The sequence below is a fragment of the Lissotriton helveticus genome, chromosome 8 (genome assembly GCF_964261635.1).
Source record: "Lissotriton helveticus chromosome 8, aLisHel1.1, whole genome shotgun sequence".
NCBI lineage: Eukaryota > Metazoa > Chordata > Amphibia > Caudata > Salamandridae > Lissotriton > Lissotriton helveticus.
Genome location: NC_136069.1, coordinates 46,201,995 through 46,217,104, shown reverse-complemented (window position 1 = coordinate 46,217,104; position 15,110 = coordinate 46,201,995). Strand labels below are relative to the sequence as shown.

At 42.2% G+C, this 15,110-nt stretch overlaps 2 protein-coding genes across 3 annotated transcripts in view; one reads left to right on the top strand and one right to left on the bottom strand.

The window, feature by feature from the left end:
• LOC144772326 (uncharacterized) overlaps window positions 1-12,362 on the bottom strand; it is a 124,577-nt gene extending 112,215 nt beyond the window's left edge. For both annotated transcript variants that reach the window (XM_078656567.1, XM_078656568.1), the window contains exons 1-2: window positions 12,183-12,362; window positions 655-960 (exon numbers count right to left, since the gene is read on the bottom strand). In XM_078656567.1, the coding sequence (XP_078512693.1) occupies window positions 655-922 (268 nt within the window). In that variant the 5' untranslated portion in view covers window positions 923-960; window positions 12,183-12,362. The remainder of the gene's footprint in view (window positions 1-654; window positions 961-12,182) is intronic.
• LOC144772324 (uncharacterized) overlaps window positions 1-15,110 on the top strand; it is a 517,545-nt gene that overhangs the window by 467,284 nt on the left and 35,151 nt on the right. The window lies entirely within an intron of this gene.

Below are 15,110 nucleotides of genomic sequence, written 5' to 3'. Positions count from 1 at the left end.
AGCAGTCCAGATAGTGATCCTCAGTGAGAGCAATTTGAAATGAAGCCTACAGGATGTTAGTACAGCATTGTACTTTTAATTTAAAAGTATAATTATGCAGGATTAATATACAGTTACCTGGCTGAGCCACGCAGCCTCCTTAAAAGAGTGGCATCTTGGCCAATGGCACCATATTGCTCACACAAATATTCCGATGCCATTAATGTGAATTCTGAACCGAACACAAAAACCTAGCTTCAATGTCGGTTGCACTGAGGGGGGAGGGGGGAACAGAGAACTGCAAAGAGGCATAAAGGAAAGGAGAGACAGCATACTTTGTAACATCAACCCTGGTGAGCATGATACAGAGCTTCGAATACATATGCACAACGGGTACCCCTTATTGAAGTATCACGACCATCGTGTATCCAAGCACCGCTCATGTACACCTCTCCCACTGCAGGGAAATCATGTAGAGCACCTGCAGGGGCACTCGTGACAGGATTCACCTTTTCAAGGACATAGATAGAGCAAGACAGAATGATGACATGAAGAGCAGGATGGCACATTGCTCATGCAGCATTTAGTTAATTCAAAAACAAATACACATCATGTTTACCGATACAGGCTTGAGGGTGATTTGTTACAGTGAAAATAGCAGATTGAAAAACTGACCACTGCCGGCCATATGATGGCTCTCCATGTCTGTGCTGAACATATCAGTGGAATCTCGTCTGTCTGGGCGGAGCGTAAGAGGGCACACACTTCCATCTGCACTCGGGTGGTCAGGGCGCTCTCTTCCATCTGTGATGAGTGCAACAGGGTGCTGACTTCGGTCTGCGCTGCAGGGCTCAAGGAAGTCTTTTCTGCCTGTGCTGAGTGTATTGCAGTTCTCCCTTTGACCTGGGTTTACAGGATACTTCGGACACTGGGTATCCACCATGATTTTTGTGAACACACCCAATTTAGAAATTCATGCACCTGTACGAAAAGAAAATATCATTAGAACACAATATCACCCCATATGAATAGTAAATAGTTGGTATGGAAAGCTTATATTTTACAGACAAAAAAGGCCAAGAGTTTTAGGGAAAAAACCTTCATGCAATTGAAAAGAACATATATATAACTATTCTTTAAACAAGGTATTGATGTAATACCTCTCCTGGTTCGTATTCCTGACAGGTTTTAAGTGTAACTAAAGGGAAGAGTTTAGACTTTAATCTTTAGCATAAAATCTAACTTCCTGCCTGGACAATGGCTCCAAGTCATTATAGCTCCTACAACACTCTTTGCACTTTGAATTCAATAACTGTACACTAGAAGTACAGGAGATGCCACAAGACTCCTTTGATGACAAGAAACAAGTGGGTGCTACTTCAGAGCCTGCACAGTCTCAATGAGGTGGTCTCTCACCTGTCTGAAGGTGTGCATACTGCCAGGCATTAAACACAGTACAAATGCTATCTAGAACTGCTGCAGAAGTCTTAAGCATATAACAAAACAATCATAGGAAAATGTGTGGTGGCTGGGCGATGTCGTTGGACACAGCACACTATTTACAAACAATCAGAGTCAGATAATTATATACATATCAATGTTTCAAGAGTGTCCAGTGCTGCTAAGAGGAAGAAGGGCCACCCAATCTTCCTCAGCTGGAAAGAGTCCAAATGTAAGAAAGGATTCTCCGAGCACTCAGGAAATCAACAGCTGAGGTCCTGGTCTTAACATGTTTTCCTTGCCGACGCCAACACGTGTTATGTCCTTGGCTGATTCAGTAGCAGCAGACTTCATCAGGGCTAATCATACGTTGAGTGGTATTGTTGCCCCACTGCCTTGAGTGGGGTGTGGGGCATAGGAAATTTGAATGTGTAAGTTCTATAGGGGAGAGCTCCTGTGCGGTCTAGTCAATGTTCATGTTCTGTGTTAAATATAGGACGAGGCGGTGGCAGCATACCAGTTTTGTGACTGAGAGTACTGACAAAACCGATTTTATATTGAGAGGTTTGTGGTGTGCCTACATACTTCACACATGTTCTATTTGAACTTAGTGCTCAGACCCTTCAATGACATCTCCCTGTGCTTTCTGTATACCTGCACCAGCTAGCATACTGTTTGTGAGTGGGTGGCTGCAGAGACCAGTGGGATCCATGTGGGATACCCCATAAAAAACATGGTAAAATAATTTAGGTAACCAGACAGTCAAAATGTATTGCTTGCCACCCTGCGCTGTAGACTAGAACCTTAGACAATGAAATAGCGGGGGCTGAGGCAGTGCTGCGTTAATCAATCAATTGTGATCAGTTGGTAAGAGTTTGAGGACTGCCTCTTTCAAAGGCACTGCCATTGATACAAAGGACTGGCATCTTCAGAGTTAAAGAGACTTCACCTGAAATCTATGCATCTTGCTGGAGAGTTGTGGGTCTGCCTGTAGCCTGACCTGCCAATGAGGGGAAGAAATACCTGACCATGAAAGAAGATACTGTCCAATTATGAGAAGACCAGCTGTAGTATCTGGAGTTTGGAGCAGCCCAGAAGTAGACAGTACTGGAAGTGCAACTGTTGACAACCCAAGTCTGAAGAGGATCTCCAGACTTCCCAATGAGCTTCCAGAATAAGGCAAGTGAACGGAACTCAGTTAGGGGTCAACAAGTATGGCCACAATGTGCCTCTCTTCTGCTCCAGGCTAGAGAACTGGGCTGACTCTGCTAAGACATTGAAACTTTCTGCCCCAGTGGGAGAACTCCTGTTGAGGAGGAACTTGGAGGGGCTTTCAGACCTGTGCTTTCCCTGCTCAGAGCCACTGCACACAAGCACCAGAGGTAAGAGTCAACAAAGGGACACCCAACAACCTGCACTATTGGGAGCAGTGAACAGGACGACCCTGACATGCTAAGGACTTGTGCGTAGCACGTGCCCAATCCACAAAGTAAATTGAGCCACTTGAACCCTCACTGACTGTCTCCTTCTGATTAACTCCAGCAGGTTATATAACCAGGTGGGGCTGAAACACCAAAAAGAACCTTTAGTAGTGCGACATATACAGCCCGCCTTTGCGTGACAAAAACAGGAAAGCTGATTGAACCATATTATGATGAGCTTGCACCTGTGTAAGAGTTACGTATCAATATTCCTGTGTGCTTAGACCCCTATAGTACCAGTATACCAATATAGTACCAATATAGCTGATTAGCATTACTTATGTGTAGCATTATGTTGTGGTATTAGTTTAAAGTATTTCTCTATTGACAAAGAAAAGACTCTGGGCTGGACTGTACTTATTATACCATGTGATTGAGTGCAGAATCACTAGCCCACCCACTTCCCTTGGAAGCCTTTAACTGCTTAAACTCCATACCCCGAGAGTCAATTGTGAAAAGTTGTACTCTGCCCCAAGTTCGTAGAGGCATAATAAATTAGACCCCAGAACATCAGCAGTAAAAGGCCAGAACTGAGTGGCGCTCAAACAGGTTCTGCTAACACTGTGTGAGACGGAATAAATCCAAGTCTTGGTGATAGAGGAATGCTTTAAACATGTCAAGTTATTACTTCATGATCTTAACTCCAGGTTGAAGCAGTTCAAGATTTCATAAGCTTTTAAGTTTTACTTAGAAGGAATGCACAAAATACCAACCAAATTCATGGAATTAAATATTCATCTGAAGAATATTAAAATACCTTCATATTCTTCTATCAAGATTGTATTGACCATAAAATGCTAAAAAAGTAAATAGAACCCAAATACAGAGAAGTCTGTACGTAAGCATGTATGTTTTTGGATTTCTACAGTGTGAACCTATCTAGGGAACAGAGAGCCTTACAAGGGATAAGCGCAGTAGCAGTGGTTAGTGGGGGATTGGGCAGAGGGAGGGAGAAGAGCTAAAGGAAAGGGTAGGATGTCAGCCTATGTCAGGTAGTGTTCTTTAAAGAAATGGGTTTCCAGCTTCTTCCTGGAATGTGGGAGGGTTGGTGCGATTGTTATGCTGGAAGGGATGTGATTCCAGATACTGAAGCACATGTTGAGAAGGCTGGTTTTCTCCTTACTGCAGAACTCCAGATATTGTTAGTTAGTTTTTTAGCCAATTAGGTAGAGGTATTGGTGAAGAGAACCTTGTAAGAGATTCAGATGAGCTTGAAGATAGTTCAGGCTTACAAGGGCGACAATGTTGATACTTTAACATAGGGTAATGTGGTCTAATTTCGTCAACTCCGTGAAGAGCCGTGCTTCAGTATACCTTGCTGCAGTATGCATTTCAGGTGAATGAGGGTGGACTCTTGGATAGTGCCGACAGGGCAAGCCTCCATCTAGGTGAGATAAGACCAAGGCTTGAACTGTCACTCTTAAGAAGTCTCCTGAGGAAAAAAAGAAAAACATTTCTGAAGATAAATTAGAACCAAGCTGTTTACATCAGCTAGTTTGTTGACCTCCAGATTTGTATGTGTTTGAGGCAGACTTTGAGTCTCAGTATGTCATTGGTTGAGCAGAATTTGAGATAGACGTTGGTGTTGTCAACATACTGATGGAGCACTTGAGCACTTGGGGAAGGTGGGAGACCAGAAGCTAGTAGCTCTTATCTGAACAACTTGCTGTTGGTTAGTGAGGTAGGATGTGAACCATTGTAGGGCTATGCCAGTGAAGGCCATTCCAGATTGTAGCATAGCAATTAATGCTGGATGTTCACAGCGTTGAGAGCTGTAGAAAGGTCAAGCAGGATCAGGAGGCAAAGGATGTTTTACTTCCGAGGGAGAGGGTGGCAAGTACTTGGTGTGTAGCTGTTAAATACTGCAGCATGGCCTGAATCTCGACTCATAGTCTTAAAGTAGGTTATTCCTCTGATATGCTTCCACAACTGGATGGGGACCGCATTCTCAATTATTTGTCCAGCAAACAGGAGGTGGCAAGGTCTGTTGGATCTAGTGTGAGCTTTTTTAGCTGAGTGAGTATTTGTCCGATATTGAGGCTATCTGGAAAAGTGCACTGAGTTGGCAAAGCATTGAAAAAGTGGGGAGGGGTGTGAGAGCTTCTCCTTGCAAAGAATTGATAATGGAGGGCAGAAGCAGGTCATCTCATTAAGAGAGAACTCTGAGTGAGTTTGGAATGTTGGAAAAGTATGTATTGGAGATAATGTTGAAGGATGGCCAGTTAGTGGTGTAGCGTCTGGCTATAGGTGATGGGTAGATGATGGTTACCATGAGTAATATTTGATCACATATTATTGATGGTCATAGAAAGAGGTTGATAGAAATGCATTATACAGCAGATAGTGGGTTATGAGATTGGTTAAGAACTTTGTTTCCGGTGATTGCTCCACTAATGGTGCTCTTGGAGTACGTGGTAGCTGTGGTGATGATGGAATGAGGGCTTGGATGGAGGGACTTCAGATGGATAAGGTCTTCCTGGCATTTTGATCTTCTCCTTTTCTTCTCCTGCCTTTGTATGGCATGCTTGGTTTTTGGTGCATTCTTGAGAACCAGGGTGCTGATGGTTTAGGCTTGGAGGTATGAGATTTAAGAGAAGCATACCATTCCACGCGAGTCTTCAGAGTGGTGTTGTAGATGTTAAGAAGATGTTGACATCTTTTGAGGGCCATAAGTTTACAGTGAGAATGAGTACCTTTCCTTAAAGCATAAATGTTTTCTGCTACAAATGCGAAAGAAACAACGTACACCCAAGCAAGCTTTAGCAATACCGGTGTTTTTAAACATGCTGTTCCAAGTACTTTCAACTAGTCCTGGCTTTACCTACAACAGCACTTTGCATGGTGGGCAATTTTGTCAGATAATTATCTTTGGAAAAAAGAAAAGTCTGACCCTATAGTGAAAATATCATATTAGCTAAAGCGTCAGAACTATCTCCAACTATAATACAGGATCAAGTAGCAGCATTTAACAATCATGGGGGAAAACATAGCATATTCCTGAAGTAAATGAGTGTGCGAGTGAAGCTTTTAAGGGGAGGGTATGTGAGAGTGTGGATTGATAAATACCAATCAGGAGTGCGAGTGTGTACGGGAGTGGGTGTAAATACTGGTAAGTAATACCCAAGTCATTATATGCAGCAACACCAACAGCATCAACTAAAAAGTGCTTCTTTGCAAAACTCAAAAAACATGAACCATTGTTTGTGAAAAACACACCTGCAATAACCTATAAGGAATACATTTCTTCATGGACAGGTACCTAGGTATTTGAGTTGTAAAGTCAGAAAATATGTGCCTGAGAAGCACCTACATTATGCAGATCATTTGCTTCTTTTATTACTTCCAAACATAATGTAAACCATGGGAGAGAGCAGGTTTACAGTAACGGGGCCTACAATATGAAATGGACTTCCATTCTACATTTACAGGGACAGATCACTGCTCTGTTTCCACAAAGCATTAAATGTCTTGTTATTTTGTTACTTTGCTTGCTTTTCCAGATTCAATTTTTGTTTTCTAGACTTCTTATTGGTGGATAGATAGCGGTTAGTCAGTTTTGTGTGAGTTGCAAAGAAAAATTAAATAGTACAACCATCTCCCTAATTTCATTGCAACTCCAATGCGAAATGTAAAAATCCATACTCAAATAGGATGCTCTATGAACTCTATATTGGCATGTGACAAGGAAAAACGATGGTTATGAAACATGACATATATGCGATTCCTACTCTCCTGAAAACTGAAACTTTCTAAACTAATGTGCTAAGTGTAGCATTCTTAAGAAGGGTTATGTGGTATGTTTCCGTCTGAATGACCCCAGGCACTTTACATAAGATGAGGAAACTGAAGCAGGAGACATGGCAGACTGTTGAGTAGCACACAGTTTGATTAAGTGGCAAAGTCAGAATTCAAACGTGGGCCTCTTCACACTAAAGACTGCAACTTGACCCTAGCTTAAAGTTCCACTGTTCTGGCTATCCTCACATTCCTAAACCTTGTAAAGTCACGGGACCTTGCTGGCTTCTTTAAATTGTGCCTCTTCTAATATTGGGGTTCAACTGGGCAACGGAAAGGGGTGACAGCAGCATTTGATGACAAACAGTAAAGAGGTGCAGGCTACAGTAGGAATGTGTCTAATAGGTAAACGTTCTGGGTATGATATGTCGCTCAACCTAAAACAACATGGACATCATACATTCTTTTTGACAGGCATTTTTTTGTCTTATCAACACTCAGCCTACTAGCTGCTTTCACAACTCCTGACAAGCCTGCTAACAACCTACGTGACTCAAGAGATCACCGGTGATATCCTGTCTTCTGTTCTAGCCTGGTGTGTGTTCTATTCTAGCCTCGTGTGGAATTTTGATTCTTGTGGAATGTGTGATCTCATTAGTATAAGTGATCCCTGTCAGTTGGAGCTTCTATTTCGATCAAGGAGCTGAGCTGGTTACATCCCAGCTCCTGGCGGGGTCTCATTACTTATATCTTGTTCCTTATTCTTGCTACCAGCATACGCTTTCAAAATGCAATACAGCCCATTCCCATAAGTATCGCACAAGTGCAAAACTGAAGCATTAAACATATATATATCAGGGCTCGAAAAATCCACTCGAATTGTCTAGCAAGATTTATTCAGGACAAGCTATTTTAGGGACTACTAACCCTTTCTGGCGAGCTGAAAATATACTAGCTTCAGTTACAGAACAAAAAGTAAATGTAGGAGGACAAACTGGCTTTTGACCTCCGTCTATGAAAGTGGAGGAACTGTGATAACAAGAATTAAAGTCATCTGTATTGCTCACAAAGTGAAAGAGCAATCAAAAGGCATTTAAATCTTGTTATGTTATGACATTTGCTGGCTTTCAGAGACAGAGGTCAAAAGTCAGTTTCTATTCCTACATTCAATTTTCTTTCTGTGACTGAAGTTAGAGAATTTTGTCAAGAGAACTGGGACAATTGAACTGTGTAAAGCACGTGAAATGAAAGGCTAAAGATGTCAGGCATTCTTCTAACAACACTGAAATAGCTAAGTGAACATTTCAAATATATTTCACTAGTTACGAAGACCCATTTTTGTAATTCTGTGGTGAAAAAAAAATATGTTTATAAGATCAAAACAAATTAGAACACTTTACTTGGTGATGTGCAAATGTAATCTTTTTTTGCTGAAAGCCAATTTCCACACATTGTTTATGTGCTATTATCAGTAAAACGACATGTCAGTGGGAAAGTTCTGTGGATATTGCAATGGAAAATATGTTATCTGTAAATGAGAGTGCACTACCACATCATGCTTTGGTAATATATTTAAGAAAAATTAGTTCTTAACCATGAACTGGGAATTACTACTGCTCCTGCCCAGATGACAATGCTATTGGAGAGCTAAGAGGCAAGCCAGAAATCATTTGTACCCTATATATGGGCTTGATTCTTGCTATACATGGAGCAAACATTTAATCTAGTAAATAAAAAGTGTTTTTTGTACAGCAGAAATAGTCAACTTGAATATTTGAAGGTGCTCTCTTATGTGATAATAAAGAAAAATCGGCTTCATAAGACAAAATATTTTCCTAGGATCACACAATTTAAGACCAGCTCATAGGTTAAGTACATTACAGTTAGGCTGAGTAGATTATGAATGTTACAAGACCTACAGGTTTAGTAACATTTTTATGATTTTGTGAGCCCTGAATATAATATAATTTACAACAAAGATCACTATTAGAGCAATAGCCCAGCTGTCCAAGAAAATGACCAATCTGGCACCACTGGTCTGATGATAACCTGAACACCATGCTGTGGTCATTTGCAGATAATTTGTTGTTTTTATTCCATCAGACTCACACAGGGAGTTGAAGGTTTCCTACACTGTAATTCCCATGACCTATCTACGTTGGTTTTGCTTTTTGGACAACCTTTGCTGACCACAATTCAAGTGGATATTTAAGAGCTACTTTCATTAACATTTTTACCTGTGACTGGTTCGGAATTGCACTGCTAAATGATGTGTTGGACCCGATGGTCCTCAATAACAATGGCACCTGTGGTCTTGTAACATTCTAAGATTTAAGTGGCTACTGAACAACATCAGGGAAACAGTAACCTAGCCTCTAATCACCAGCAGGAGTAACCAACTCACAAAAAGACTTCAGACCATCCAGAACGCAACAGCCAGGCTGGTCCTCAATCTTCCACGCTGGACAACATCACATCTTGAAGTAGGGAACTTCACTGGCTCCAGATACAATCTTGCACACATCAAACTCATCTCCTACACGAAAAAAAGAACTTCACAACACAGAACCTGCCTACCTGAACAACTGACTTCTTCAAAAATAGGGGAGAACCCGGTAAACCTTTGGCATCTGGGTAAATAAAGTTATATATAAAAAAACAAATGATGCCTAGGACACCAATAGCACACTTTTAGTATTAGGTGAGATAGCTAAATTGTCCCATCCTATGACAAATATATTATCTTATACAGAATGACTTCTTGTATTTCTTTTTGTAAGGCTTCCCACCTCCACAAAGAGCACACAATATACTCTTTTTTTCTTATTTGCTTTTCAATTTCATTGAAAAAGAATTAGATTTAGGCTAATCTTATTTTTAAGCCCATTTCGTACGTGTAAACAAACAAACACATATATATGTACACATCACTTTTTACATACATATATACAAACACATATACTTTTTTTTTTGTCCTCATTTACCACCTTGGTTTCGAATGAAGCCACCGTCTGGAATACAACAATCTGTCACAGGTTAAGAACCTGGCAGGGCATGGTTGCACTAGACTATCAAGGAACCAAATACCCTCAGAGGTGTTGTACTCTTAGGGGCAAACAAGTAAGAAACCAGAGAAGTGCAAAAAACACAAGCTTGGCCAGCTAAAGGTGCAAGTATAACCAATGTATCCCAGATGATGAATCCAGGCTCTGCAGGTTTGATAGCACCACAGGTGTATAATCATCGGACCGGGGAAAAACCCCCGTCAACTCAACGATTCCATACCAGTTGGTGCCAAAATGCTTTCTTAACTGGGTTACCAGATCTTGCTAGATCTACTCTGGAGACTTGCAGAACTGATATCTGCCAGTCAATGAATGAAGGAGGTATAGGATCTTTCCACTTTCTGCAAATCTCTCTGCGGGCAAGGAGGATAGAATAAAACAAGAGACTTTTTGCTTGCCCTTGAACATCTGCCGAGATCCCAAAAATGACAGTAGAAAGATCCAGGTTTAATTGCTTTCCTAGTGATTCTGAAAGAGTGTGGCACATAGTATCCCAAAAGAGAGCTAGACGGGGGCTTTCGAAGAACATATGGGCATCCGAAGCCGCAGGCAGTCCACATTTAGGACAAGCCACAGGGTTCCCTTGTGAAAATTTTGAGAGTCTGAGAGGAGAATAGTATGCCCTGTGGAGCGTAAACAGGTAATTCCTGCGCAACCATGCCAGCTTAACAAGATCCCACAAAACTTTACATGAGGTGCTCCACAGTTCTTCTATGTTGCGTCCTAACATGATAGGTCCCCAAAGCTGGTCTGGAAGTAAGAAGTCTCCATCAAGTTCCTCCAGGATCAAATTATACCAAAGGGAGACTTCTTTTTTGGCCGGTGGATTATCTACCATCTGGGATACTAGGTGACTATAGCCTCCAATAGGGAACCTATTTGCCCGAGATGGTCGAGCAAGGAAGGAATGAGTCCAACAAGCCATTTGCATGTATTTAAACCTTGAAAGGTTAGGACCAATTCTACTTCTCAGGCACTCCCTCTGGGGTAGACTACCCTCCGAGAATAGGTCCCCCCAAACCACCAACCCCGCTTCTTTAAGCAGGGCCACCAGACTATCACACAACCACACGTTACTCTCTGGAAGACCCCAAAGAGGTGTCCTACTGCCATAGTAGCTAATTTTTAAGTTAACCATTAGTTTTGCCCAAGTTTTTATAAAGCTCTGCAGAATTTAAATTTTTTTTTTAACTTTTGGCTACCAAATTTAAACAAAAAACCTGACTGGCTAAGACCTTCCCCATCTAGCAAAGCCGAAAGCAGAGAACCCACTCCAGAGTCAACAGGCATCTTTAAAAGCATTCGGGCATGAGATAGTTGAAACGCCCAGGCGTACATCTGTAGGTCTGGAGCAGCCAGCCCTCCCTTCTCTCTACGCATCTAAAGTTTCTTCCAGGCAATTCTCAGAAGGTGCCTGTTCCAAATAAAGGAAGAGATATCCGCCTGCAGCTTTGCTATCACGGAAGGATCAAAATAAAGAGGAATCGTGTTAAATAAAAAGGAGACTTTGGGCAAAATGGTCATTTTTATCAAATTTACTCTCCCCAAAAGGGATAACGGTAGATGAGCCCAAGATCACATTAACTGCCGACAGTGCTTTGCAACTGCAGAGAAGTTAGAGGCTACTAGTTGATTTATATCCTTTGTGATAGTTAAGTCAAGATAGCGCAAAGAAGACCCTGGCTGGATGCCAATTTCACAGTGGTCATCATTCCAGATTAAAATCTCAGTTTTTGAGGCATATACAAACAAATATACATACATTGATCCATTGGCATTTCTTTTTCAAATGTTGTAGCCCAATTTCTTTCTAAAGGATGCTTGCTACATGTAAAGACTCAGCATTCCTTCTCAAGTAAGATCAACCAGACATATAAACAAGGTGTATAACAAGTCTATATCGTTTTTTAGACCTATCTTAAGTCCTTTGCTCCTTTCAAAAAAATATGTTTTCTTCACAACTTAATATACTTTGGCTGGAGTCTTCTTTGAACAAAATGTCCCAAATCCTGAAACAAAGTCATGAGCTTGTCAGTGCTTAGTGTTTTTTGCATTTGTACTACATAAGCTTTCTGTTTTTTCTGACGAGGGCCCTGGCACTTTATTTTTTTTTGGGGGGGGGGGGGGGATCAAGCACTGTCAGCGCTATAAAAATACAAGTAACGTAACTATGGTCTGCCATTATTAAACATTATTTAGAGCTGGAAGGAAAGTCAAAACGTTCTACACAAAGCACCAAAGGGGTTAATCGCCTCCACCAATTGCTGTAATTTTCAGCCCACGAGTTTTAATTCTGGGAAAGTAAAATCAGCCCTTGCTCTTCCCAGAGTGGTGCACCGGTAACTTTGACAACAACCCCCGCTGCTGGTTACAGCGCCTAGAAACGGGGAAAAGCTGTGATATGGAGCAAGACAAAAATATTGCTCCTATGAAATGACTCTCTTAATATGAAAATTCACAGTCTTCACAGAACATCACTCACTTCTCCTGTTTCCACAGTTTTTGCAGCTCTGCTGCCCGGAGTCACGGGTGGAGTCGAAGCCTCGGGGCTGCAGCAGGGCGCGGCCCGTGGAGGTGAGAGACGCCGCCTCGCCCTCCCTGCAGTGCCGCAGTCTGAGGCATCAGACCGGCTCCGCCTCGAATAATGAGGGGAAGGGACAGGCGGAAGTCACGCCGGGGAAGTAGAACCGCGGAGCGGTTACTGCGCTTGCGCAGAACAACATTCAAGGTGCGCATGCTCATAGCAAAGTGTTTCTTCTTGATCACGCTAAGGCTACGCTTCAATAGCGCATGTGCAAACCAAAGACCTTTCTTCGCGCATGCGTACCTTGATGATACTGTTCGCCACGTGCTGCACGCCCCTCAGCGCGCGCGCACTCCACGGATATTACTCCATGAGTGCCATAAGAGCTATGTGCCTCTTCCCCACACGTGCACACAACCGATACTACCAGGGCTGTAAGTGGGCTGAAAAAACTGGGGGGAAGGGGTCTTTCAAAAAGGCGTGGCCAATGTAATTAGGGGCGTGGTTTTAAAACACGCTAAAAATCTTTGTTTCGCAGCTTAAGCAGTACCATTGGTGTACGCATGGGCTTTAAGAATGCTCGGGGCGTTAGTACGCTGGTTTGCGCATGCGCGGAAGAGCCTTTCTTTTCCCTGAGCATGCACAGCCGTCTGCTGTATACACACTTCTACGCATGCGTACTAACAGCACATTATTCTGCCTGTCCTGCCTGACTTCCGGCGGCTCCTTTCCCTTGTTGCCGAAGTAGGAGCTGGATGCAAAGTGTTTTCGGTGTTTACAGGACGGGCGGGCGGGGGCGACGCGGCCGTCTTTCCTTTTAAGGGCCCCGCCCCAAGTAGAGCTCCTATTCTTCACTTCCACCCGTGACTCTAAAGAAGAGCAGTGACAGCTGTGTAAACAGGAGAAGTGAGTAATGTTATGTGAAGACGCGGTGAATTTTTCACCTGACAGTCACGACGTCAAATACAGTCTCCTAAAAATATATAATTTTATGATAGGATTATTTAATTGTGATATTTTTGTCTTGCTCCATATCACTATTTTTCCCGTTTCTAAGCGCTGTAACCAGCAGAGGGGGTTGTTATAAAATGTATCAGTACTCGGTGCACCACTCTGGGAAGATCAAGGGCAGATTTGAGTTTACCAGGATAAAAACTCGTGGGCTAAAAATAACAGCAATTGGTGGAGGCGTTTAACCGCTTTGGTGCTTTGTGTAACACTATTTTCGACTTTTTTTCAAACTCGAAATAATGATTCTGGCAGCTGTTGCTTGAGGACGTTTCTGAGACCAGAGTTAGGAGCCAACCTCTAAATCAGAGGTCTTCAAACTTTTGTAGGTTGAGACCCCCCAGCTGAATTTCTTTAGATGTTGGGCCACCTGACAGAAATTTCTGGAATCTGGTACACTACATAATCGACTGCCACATGCATATCACGGGCCATATTCGGCAAATAATGTTTAACACAATAAGAGTGTTTAGTAAACTGCAGGTTTGTGAATGGGTGTGGTGAAATGACAAAGGCTTATTACACTGCTCAAAACACAATTTTCCAAGAGAAAATATGCGCAAATTCTTTTTACTAGGATGCTTTGTTTTACACATGACCTAGATTAATAATAACACCACCAACAATAAAATTGTGGACCCGTTTTGATCTAAAATTGCATGAAACAAAAACATTTCTGTGCAAATAGTAATAGACTCTCACACATCAATCACATAAAAAAGAAATTAAACAAAACAGTATTTACAAGAATCTGTTTAGGAATTATTCCAGGCCATCAGGGCAAAAACAGAGCTGCCTCTATCAAGGGAACACCTGAAAGGCTGGATTGCAGGACATTTAAATATGTCCTTTTGTAATTTAGGACGAAAACCTTGATGGGGCACGACATGCCCATACTTGTGTACAGGGGCGCAACTACACCCGAACTTCGGGGGGGCTAACACTCCCATCCAGAGCTGGCCGTAGCACTGGTCGCACATAGTGCAACGGTCTGTTTTGGTGCCCCTCCCCATATCCTCCTTCTCCATGAATTTCCTCACTACCACTCACCAACATTGCACCCCATCTCTCTATAGCACCTTTCTGGCAAACATTTAATTTTTTTATAGCGCTAATCATAGTGTACCCACACTCTTTGATCTGCATGGTACACATTCTTTGTAGCAGGCACATTAAACCTCTGCGCTGTGCGGTTGTCAGGATTACCCATGTGAGTGCACGTTGAGCGATGCAACAGTGTGGGAGTACGGTAAGAGGAGTGACTGCAGGGTGTGTGAGGTGACCATATGAATTTGGTTAGGGTTGCCAGCGCATTATTTTGATGTCCCAGTTGGTACATAAATAAACAGTCACCTAAAGCTGTATTGTCAGCAATTGTCTGTGCATACTTTGAACAGCAAATATAAATAGTAGCATTTTTAATTGTGTTTTAGGACTGCCTGAATGGTCCATGACTGATAATAAAATATAAAATGGAACAAAGACAGAAAAGTCATATTACAAATGTATACACACCTATTTATTTATAAGCATATTTGGTGTCAAGACAAGCAATTTGCAGACTGTTTAAAAAACACATGGCTGGCTTGCATTTTTCTTTTGGTAACTTGAAGCCCTGTGGGTGTTGTGGCGCATTCCTGTGTACATTTAAAATACACTTTGTCTCCGTTCTGCAAAGAGCTTCCTCACAGGACGGGGTTAAACTGGTAGAGCTGAAATGCTTCAGCTGCTTTGGGAGGTAGGATATATCCTTTGCTAAAACTGAAAGCATGGAACAGACCGACATTTCAGCTGCAGTGGGATGCAAGAAGACTCCTCTGCGATGAAATCGAACACAAAGGAACAGGACTGTCTGTTAGTTTGCTTTCGTTTTTAGCA